This window comes from Babylonia areolata, chromosome 4 (genome assembly GCF_041734735.1).
Source record: "Babylonia areolata isolate BAREFJ2019XMU chromosome 4, ASM4173473v1, whole genome shotgun sequence".
Taxonomy (NCBI): domain Eukaryota; kingdom Metazoa; phylum Mollusca; class Gastropoda; order Neogastropoda; family Buccinidae; genus Babylonia; species Babylonia areolata.
This window is the reverse complement of record NC_134879.1, coordinates 59,488,111-59,498,065: the sequence shown is the minus strand read 5'-3', so window position 1 is coordinate 59,498,065 and position 9,955 is coordinate 59,488,111. Positions and strand designations below refer to the sequence as shown.

Below are 9,955 nucleotides of genomic sequence, written 5' to 3'. Positions count from 1 at the left end.
TGTTACGGGTAGGGAGGCAGAAAACTGTGTTGGTTATCAGCAGTTCGTGCTCTGCACAGGTCTGAAGCAAAAGCAATCCATTTGGGTTGCAGTGGCCCACACCGTGCTTTCCAATCACTCCATCCCAGGAGATGTAGTCAGAGCCAACTCTAGCATTGAAGTCCCCAAGAATGATGAGCTTGTCTGCTTTAGGGATGGCAGCAATGACAGAGTGAAGGTCCTCGTAGAACTTCGCCTTCACTTCATCCGGGTTGGTCATGGTTGGGGCGTAGGCACTGACAATGGTGAGGTGCTTCTGGCCAGATGCCAGTGGGAGTTTCATGGTCATAAGCCTATCGTTGACTCCCTTTGGGAGCTAGCTTGCTGACAAGTGCTGTTTTTACTGCAAAACCAACGCCAGCCTCACGTCGCTCTTCGCTTCCTCGTCCACTCCAGAAGGTGTAACCAGATCCCCGTTCACAGAGCTCGCCTTCGCCTGCAAGCCGAGTCTCACTCAAGGCTGCGATGTCGATGTTGTATCTGGCGAGTTCGGATGCAACTAGTGCTGTTCTCCTTTAGGGTCTGTCCGCGTTATCTCTGTCCAGGAGAGTCCTTATGTTCCAAGCACCAATGGTGAGAGGAACGATCCTTGTTTTTTTCTTTTCTTTCTCTTTGTTTCGACCGCTGATGTAGGGTCCCCGCCAACCGCGGTATGCTGGCCAGGGTGATATGGAGCAGGCAATTTTTAGGGCACCTTTTCTAGCCCCTTCCTCATGCCAGGGAGGTGAGCAGTGCATTCCTAAAGAGGGCTGCTCAGACGCTCAGACGGCTGCCGAGCTCCATCGCTGCTCCTGTCGACGAAGAACGACCCTATGGCCTGAGCCGCCTGCGTGCAGCTCTGCGGCTGCGACTGCCAGTGTACCCACACCTGTCGTTTCGTCGCTCGCCTGTCGCCACAGGACTTGGGGGTGATGAAATGATGAAGGATGAAAGGTCATTTTGGATGACTGATGACTTGCGCGATGAGTTTGTTTAAAGTGAAGAGGAGTTGCGCAACGTCAACCTCACTCTCTCGTCCGGGTCCACCAATTTCCAGTGGCAAGACTAAGTCGAGACGACTGGAGGATGAGCACGAATGCAGTGGATGACCAAGATATCCTTTCGGTGTCTCATCTTGCTCTCTGCACTCCACAGTGCGTTGCTGTAATCGCCTTCCTCTCCGTTGAACCGATAGGTTTCTTCCGCAGATTCTGCCGGATTCAGACTTCGCATACATGGGTAGACACACCCCGGAGGCCAACTGCGTGTGGCATGCACACAGCACAGTGGAGCTAGATGGCCGTCGGTGGCTCTCCTGAGCCGACGCCCTTTTATGGATCTCCATAAGGGTGTCTAGCCACCCGCCTCACCAGTCCCAGAAGGGAGCGGTGGAAGTGCCGGTTTAGTCGTCGGCAACCCGACCCTGAACAGGTTGTACTGGATTACAGGTTACCAGTAGCAGATCTAATGACCTGACCTGACCCGGATTGATGAGTAGCGCAAACAGCAATGATTGTGTTGAGCCTTTGTCTTGGATACAGTGGCAGTGCTTATTCCTTGTTTCTTCTGCTTCGTCATCTTCTCCTCCTCCTCCTCTTTCTTCTCACTGACGTCAGTGCGAGAGGCTGTGTTGTGGTTAAAGAGTTTTACTGAGGTACTGACGTCAGTACGAGAGGCTGTGTTGTGGTTAAAGAGTTTTGCTGAGGTACTGACGTCAGTACGAGAGGCTGTGTTGTGGTTAAAGAGTTTTGCTGAAGTACTGACGACAGTACGAGAGGCTGTGTTGTGGTTAAAGAGTTGTATTGAGGTACTGACGTCAGTACGAGAGGCTGTGTTGTGGTTAAAGAGTTTTGCTGAAGTACTGACGACAGTACGAGAGGCTGTGTTGTGGTAGAAGAGTTTTACTGAAGTACTGACGTTAGTGCGAGAGCTGTGTTGTAGTTAGAGTTTTACAAAGTACTGACGTCAGTGCTAGAGGCTTTGTTTATTAAAGAGTTTTACTAAGGTACTGACGTCAGTGCGAGAGGCTTTGTTGTAGTTAAAGAGAGGTGTATGTGTGTGTGTGTGTGTGAGGGTTTGTATGTAGGTGTGTATATATATATATATATATATATATATATATATATATATATATATATATGAGTGTGCGCGTGTGGGCGTGTGTGTGTCTGTCTGTCGGTCGGTCGGTCTGTCTGTCTGTTTGTGTAATAACTGACAACTAAATAAACAAGAAAAGCACACACCAAAATAGGAAATGAAGATTTGACAAATGAAAAGAAACATGTTGAAGCCTGCAACACAGAACACAGAGAAAGCAGTGGCGAAAAAGAACGAAGTATAACAGATCCGTGGACACCCCACTGTGAACATGATCCCCGTCACATTGCCGTCTGATTCAGTGCTCATCACACCTCCACACGTCACAACCAGACCGGGAGTTAGTCGCGGACTTCACCCGTGTCGTCAGGAAGACATGGCTTTTCAAGTTGTGACAGCTGATCGAATCGCTCGCCCCACTGGACTTGAATCCATCCTCTTTAATGATTTCACTTTGCTGTTTTGTTGTTGTTCCTCTCTCTGAGGCGAGAAGTAAAGGTAAAGAATTTTTAAAAATTACCACTGATTGTATCTTGTCTCGCATCACCAGTTTTCCTTTTTAAAACATTTTAAAGTATAGTTTTCATCGATGTTCAGAATTCATATTTATCTGATGTGAGTTGGGTTTGTTTTTTGTTTGTTTGTTTGTTGTTGTTTTTATTGCTGTTGTTGTTTCTTTGTGGAGTTTGGTTTTCTCACCACTTCAAAGTAGATCTGTTTCAGTTATTAAAAAAAAGAAAGAAAAAGATTCTTTCACATGGAACGTTTCGTGACAATGCGGGGATTTTAAAAAAGTGGTAAAATGAGACCGGAATTCTTTTCTCTCTTGTGTCAGCTGTTGTTTGAAGTGACTGCGGGTTGTACAGCAATATCTAGTGTTCATTGATTCCAGTTTATAACAGAGAAAGGGGGGAAAAACACTCCCTTCTCTCTCTCTCTCTCTCTCTCCCCTTCGATCTTTGTGTCTCTCATTGTTATCGCCCTTTAAATCCCACGACAGTTGCAGGTATCCGAGATAGTGTGGGTGTTTTTAATAACGTAAACTGATCTGCTTTGAAGTCTCAAAAAAAATTTCACTTAGGGAAAAAAAAGACATCAAATAAATATGAATTCTAAAAGAATTCACTTAATTAAATAGGAAAATTGCCGATGCAATTCAAGACAGAATTAGTGGGTGGGGTTTTTGTGTGTGTGTGTTTTTTTGTTTGTTTTTTGTTGTTGTTGTTTTTTGTTGTTGTTGTTTTTTACCTTTTCCTCTCCGGTGAAGAAAAAAACCCCTTTACAAACAGGATCGATACATGTCCAATGGAGCGAGGGATTCTATCAGCTTGCAAAACTTGAAAAGCCACGGCTGTGTCACGCACTGTGTGTGTGTGTGTGTGTGTGTGTGTGTGTGTGTGTGTGTGTGTGTGTGTGTGTACATGCGCGCGTGTGTGTGTTTGCGTGTGAATGTGTGCACGTGTTTGTGTTTGTTGTGTGTGTGTGGTATGTGTGAGTAAGTGTGTGTGTGTGTTTCTTTATATGTGTTTTTTCTGTATGTAAATGTGTGTGTTTGCGTATGTGTTTATGTGCGCACATGCGTGTATGTACGCGAGCGTGTGTGTGTTGGGGTGGTGGGGGTGGGGACTGAGTGAAAAGTGTAGAGGTGAGAGGGGCGGTGTGTGAGCCGTGTGGAGCACAGCTGACAGAGCTGTGTGTCACCCAGGGCCCGACACCGTGGTCTGTGTGCGTGAAAGCGTTGTGCCTCACCTCCATAGGTCCTCACTGACGCTGCCTCATGGGAAAGGTTCCTGCGGGGTGGAGGAGGGGTGTGGTGGAGAGGGTGACGGAGGATTGCGGGGTGGAGGGGGTGTGGTGGAGAGGGTGACGGAGGATTGAGGGGTGGAGGGGGGGGTGTGGTGGAGAGGGTGACGGAGGATTGCGGGGTGGAGGGGGGGGTGTGGTGGAGAGGGTGACGGAGGATTGCGGGGTGGAAGGGGTGTGGTGGAGAGGGTGACGGAGGATTGAGGGGTGGAGGGGGGGGGTGTGGTGGAGAGGGTGACGGAGGATTGCGGGGTGGAAGGGGTGTGGTGGAGAGGGTGACGGAGGATTGCGGGGTGGAGGGGGTGTGGTGGTGAGGGTGGCAGAGGATTGCGGGGTGGAGGGGGTGTGGTGGAGAGGGTGACGGAGGATTGTGGGGAGGAGGGGGTGTGGTGGAGAGGGTGACGGAGGATTGCGGGGTGGAGAGTGTGTGGTGGTGAGGGTGGCAGAGGATTGCGGGGTGGAGGGGGTGTGGTGGAGAGGGTGGCGGAGGATTGTGGGGAGGAGGGGGTGTGGTGGAGAGGGTGGCGGAGGATTGTGGGGTGGAGGGGGTGTGGTGGAGAGGGTGACGGAGGATTGCTGGGTGGAGGAGGGGGTGTGGTGGAGAGGGTGGCGGAGGATTGCGGGGTGGAGGGGGTGTGGTGGAGAGGGTGACGGAGGATTGCGGGGTGGAGGGGGTGTGGTGGAGAGGGTGACGGAGGATTGCGGGGAGGAGGGGGTGTGGTGGAGAGGGTGGCGGAGGATTGCGGGGTGGAGGGGGTGTGGTGGAGAGGGTGACGGAGGATTGCGGGGTGGAGGAGGGGGTGTGGTGGAGAGGGTGACGGAGGATTGCGGGGTGGAGGGGGTGTGGTGGAGAGGGTGACGGAGGATTGCGGGGTGGAGGGGGTGTGGTGGTGAGGGTGACGGAGGATTGCGGGGAGGAGGGGGTGTGGTGGAGAGGGTGACGGAGGATTGCGGGGTGGAGGAGGGGGTGTGGTGGAGAGGGTGACGGAGGATTGCGGGGTGGAGGAGGGGGTGTGGTGGAGAGGGTGACGGAGGATTGCGGGGTGGAGGGGGTGTGGTGGTGAGGGTGACGGAGGATTGCGGGGTGGAGGGGGTGTGGTGGAGAAAAAAAGTATGGTGAGAACAGATACTGGAGAGACAAGAGAGGAAGAGAGAGGGGGGAGGGAAGGGAGGAGGGGGGGGGTTGACAGAGCGGGAGAAAGGAGGAAGGAGAGAGAGGGGAAGGGGGGGGGAGAAAGAGATGGAGAGAGAGTGTGTGACGTGGGAGAGAGAGAAGGGGGGGAGAGAGGAGGAAGGAGAGAGAGGGGAAGGGGGGGGGAGAAAGAGATGGAGAGAGAGTGTGTGACGTGGGAGAGAGAGAAGAGGGGGAGAGAGGAGGAAGAGAGAAGAGGGAGGAGAGAGGGGGAGAAAGAGATGGAGAGAGAGTGTGTGACGTGGGAGAGAGAGAAGAGGGGGAGAGAGGAGGAAGAGAGAAGAGGGAGGAGAGAGGGGGAGAAAGAGATGGAGAGAGAGTGTGACGCGGGATAGAGAGAAGGGAGAGAGGAGAGAGAGAGAGGGGGGGATGAGTGAGGGGGAGATAGTGGAGAAAGTGAGGCGGGGGTGCAGAGAGTGGGAAGATGGTACAGACAGACAGACACATACACAGACAGACAGACAGAGACAGGGAGAGATTCCCACAGACTCAGACCCCGATTTCCAACGTAGATTGAACAGTGAACGGGAAAGAAAAGATACAATGTCTGTTTGTCAATAAAGTTACCCAGGAACAAATCTCTTGGTATCGACACATGATCTGAAAGGTGCTGACAGCCACGTTACGGAATTTTAATGGATGAGGTTTGTGAGAAAGGTGGGTCACCAGGTCAGACGTCACAGCGTGTGAAGTGGTGTGTGTTAACGACACGCTACAAAGACCAGCCCCCTTCACCCTCACCGCCACCCCCACTTTGTTGCGCTTTGCTCAGCCCTGGTCCCTGGTCCATTCAGTCACAGTTCTATTATACAACCCACCCCACTGCTCCAGCCCCGCCCCCCGCACACCCACTGAACTCTGGCTTCATTTTACAAACAGACTTTGGGAGGGGAAATTGTATTCTAAGCGAAGCAAACTTTGTGTGTGTTGTGTCTGTGTGTTTGTGTCCATGTCTGTGTGTGTGTCTGTGCGTGCGTCCTTTGTATTTTGTATTTCATTTTATCACAACAGATTTCTCTGTGTGAAATTCAGGCTGCTCTCTCCTGGGAGAGCGCGTCGCAACACCACAGCGCCACCCTTTTTTTCCCCTTGCGTGCAGTTTTATTTGTTTTTCCTATCAAAGTGGATTTTTCTATAGAATTTTCCCAGGAACAACCGTTTGTCCGTGTGTGTATGTCTGTGCGTGTGTGTGTGTGTAGGGATTAGGGGCTACGGGATTGTGTGCGCATGAATGAGTGTTTGTGTGTGTGAGTGTGTCTGTCTGACTGTGTCTGTGTGTGTCTGTATCTGTGTTTTGTGTGTGTCTGTGTCCGTGTACGTGTGTATGTGTGTGTGTGTGTGTGTGTCCACGTCTGTGGGTGCGTCTGTGTGTCTGTCTGTGAGCGCGCGCGCGTGTGTGTGTGTGTGTGTGTTGGGGAAGTCTGGTGTCCAAAACACTCTGTTCTTTCATTCTGCGCTCTGAAGACAGGGCTGGGAGGGGGTGGGACTAGAGGTGTGTGAACGAGGGGGCCAACGATTGATTGTCATGTGTCTGGCTTCAGGAAACAGACATCTTGAGGGAACACCACGTCCTGTGACCGGCTGCTGCTACAGGAGAGAGACAGACAGTGCCAGAGGTGACAGGGGAGAGGTGACAGGGGAGACAGGCAGTGCTAGAGGTGACAGGGGAGACAAGCAGTGCTAGAGGTGACAGGGGAGAGGTGACAGGGGAGAGGTGACAGGGGAGACAAGCAGTGCAGGAGGTGACAGGGGAGAGGTGACAGGGGAGACAAGCAGTGCAGGAGGTGATAGGGGAGACAAGCAGTGCAGGAGGTGACAGGGGAGACAAGCAGTGCAGGAGGTGACAGCGGAGACAAGCAGTGCAGGAGGTGATAGGGGAGACAAGCACTGCAGGAGGTGATACGGGAGACAAGCAGTGCAGGAGGTGATAGGGGAGACAAGCAGTGCCAGAGGTGACAGGGGAGACAAGCAGTGCAGGAGGTGACAGGGGAGAGGTGACAGGGGAGACAAGCAGTGCAGGAGGTGACAGGGGAGACAAGCAGTGCAGGAGGTGACAGGGGAGACAAGCAGTGCCAGAGGTGACAGGGGAGACAAGCAGTGCAGGAGGTGACAGGGAAGAGGTGACAGGGGAGACAGGCAGTGCCAGAGGTGACAGGGGAGACAGACAGTGCCAGAGGTGACAGGGGAGAGGTGACAGGGGAGACAGGCAGTGCTAGAGGTGACAGGGGAGACAGACAGTGCCAGAGGTGACAGGGGAGAGGTGACAGGGGAGACAGGCAGTGCTAGAGGTGACAGGGGAGACAGACAGTGCCAGAGGTGACAGGGGAGAGGTGACAGGGGAGACAGGCAGTGCCAGAGGTGACAGGGGAGACAGACAGTGCCAGAGGTGACAGGGGAGAGGTGACAGGGGAGACAGGCAGTGCTAGAGGTGACAGGGGAGACAAGCAGTGCTAGAGGTGACAGGGGAGAGGTGACAGGGGAGACAAGCAGTGCAGGAGGTGACAGGGGAGAGGTGACAGGGGAGACAAGCAGTGCAGGAGGTGACAGGGGAGAGGTGACAGGGGAGACAAGCAGTGCAGGAGGTGACAGGGGAGACAAGCAGTGCAGGAGGTGACAGGGGAGACAAGCAGTGCCAGAGGTGACAGGGGAGAGGTGACAGGGGAGACAAGCAGTGCAGGAGGTGACAGGGGAGAGGTGACAGGGGAGACAAGCAGTGCAGGAGGTGACAGGGGAGACAAGCAGTGCCAGAGGTGACAGGGGAGAGGTGACAGGGGAGACAAGCAGTGCAGGAGGTGACAGGGGAGAGGTGACAGGGGAGACAAGCAGTGCAGGAGGTGACAGGGGAGACAAGCAGTGCAGGAGGTGACAGGGGAGACAAGCAGTGCCAGAGGTGACAGGGGAGAGGTGACAGGGGAGACAAGCAGTGCAGGAGGTGACAGGGGAGACAAGCAGTGCAAGAGGTGACAGGGGAGACAAGCAGTGCCAGAGGTGACAGGGGAGAGGTGACAGGGGAGACAAGCAGTGCCAGAGGTGACAGGGGAGACAAGCAGTGCTAGAGGTGACAGGGGAGACAAGCAGTGCCAGAGGTGACAGGGGAGACAAGCAGTGCCAGAGGTGACAGGGGAGACAAGCAGTGCAGGAGGTGACAGGGGAGACAAGCAGGGCCCGAGGAGCAGCAGGACCCAGTGCCCATGGGTGTCAGCAGCCAACTCTTCGTGCAGCCCGTGGACCCCAACCTGCTGTGCGCCGTGTGTGGCGGGGTGCTGGAGCAGGCCGTGCTGACTCCCTGCGGCCACTCCTTCTGCTCCCCCTGCCTCCACACCTGGCTCGCCACCCCCACCCCCACCCCCAAACCACCCACCTGTCCCGAGTGCCGCGCCGAGGTCCCTCCCAGACAGGTGAAGCCGGTCCACGCGCTGAGGAACATTGTGCGGGGGCTGGCCGTGTGGTGCCACCACCGCCATGAGGGCTGTCAGGACGCCGTCCCTCTGGACCGACTCCCCGCCCACCTGCGGGCCTGCCCCTACCACCCTGTGGCCTGCACGGGATGCGGACAGCGGGTACGGCGCCTGGACCTGGCCCACCACCACCTGGCCTGTGCCGCCATCGCCGCCTCCATTGACGGGGATGATGAGGATGATGTCGTTGCTGAAGAGGAGGAGGGGGAGGGAGTGTCGGGTGTGGAGGAGGGGGAGGGAGAGGGGTGTGACAGTTCCGTGCTCCTGGAGGAACTCCGGCGGCAGAGGAGAGGTGGTGGGTGTGGAGGTGGGGGTCAGGCTATGGCTCCACTCCTCACCACCACCACCACCACCACCACCAACAACAACAACACTATAACCACCACTGCTACAGACGTCACCCTCCTGATGAATCGCATCCGCACTCTGGAGGGACGCCTGGAACGCCTGGTGCAGGACCTGAGGTGTGCCCGATCGAAGACCCTCAACCTGGAAAGAGAGTTCCACAAAGTCAGCGACCACTTCCGCTTCACACTTCACGATGAGGGGGGCCAGCAGCGCCACCACCACGATGAGGGGCACCAGCAGCGCCACCACCACCACCACGTGCACGACACGCACACACGTTGCTTCCTGCAACAAGAGTGCGCGCGCGGGCCGGCAACCGTGGCCCAGTTGTCGCTGCTGATCGCGCGCCACCTGCTGGAGAAGCCTGGTGACGTGGACTCCGGGGAGGTGTTCGGGGCCATCGGCCGCTGCGTCACGGCTTTGCACATGTCGGGGACCGGGGGCGGCCCTGACTGTCGGCACGACGTGCACATGCTGCTGGCCACAGCCTTTGCCAGCAACTGGTTCTCCCCGTGCCAGAGACTGTCGCTGTATCGCTGGCTGCAGACACTGACCGCTGCTTCTGTTGCACGTGCTGGCTGCAGACACTGACCACTGCTTCTGTTGCACGTGCCAGTGACTGTCGCTGTATCGCTGGCTGCAGACACTGACCACTGCTTCTGTTGCACGTGCTGGCTGCAGACACTGACCACTGCTTCTGTTGCACGTGCCAGAGACTGTCGCTGTATCGCTGGCTGCAGACACTGACCACTGCTTCTGTTGCACGTGCTGGCTGCAGACACTGACCACTGCTTCTGTTGCACGTGCCAGTGACTGTCGCTGTATCGCTGGCTGCAGACAATGACCACTGCTTCTGTTGCACGTGCCAGTGACTGTCGCTGTATCGCTGGCTGCAGACACTGACCGCTAGTTCTGAGCGCGAGCAAGCAAACTTTGTGTGTGTTGTGTCTGTGTGTCTGTGTCCATATCTGCGTGTGTCTGGGTGTGTGTGTGTGTATGTCTGTGTCTTTGTCCGTGTGTGTGTGTATGTGTGTGTGTG

At 55.0% G+C, this 9,955-nt stretch overlaps 1 protein-coding gene across 1 annotated transcript; it reads left to right on the top strand.

The window, feature by feature from the left end:
- The first annotated feature begins 8,281 nt into the window (after positions 1-8,281).
- On the top strand, positions 8,282-9,507 carry LOC143281357 (uncharacterized). The gene has a single exon (XM_076586561.1). The coding sequence runs from the start codon at positions 8,302-8,304 to the stop codon at positions 9,505-9,507; it is 1,206 nt and encodes a 401-aa protein (XP_076442676.1). The 5' UTR covers positions 8,282-8,301.
- Positions 9,508-9,955: the final 448 nt, after the last annotated feature.

Excerpts from the sequence above, each read along its gene's own strand:
- LOC143281357 (XM_076586561.1), top strand. The coding sequence starts at position 8,302 with ATGGGTGTCAGCAGCCAACTCTTCGTGCAGCCCGTGGACCCCAACCTG.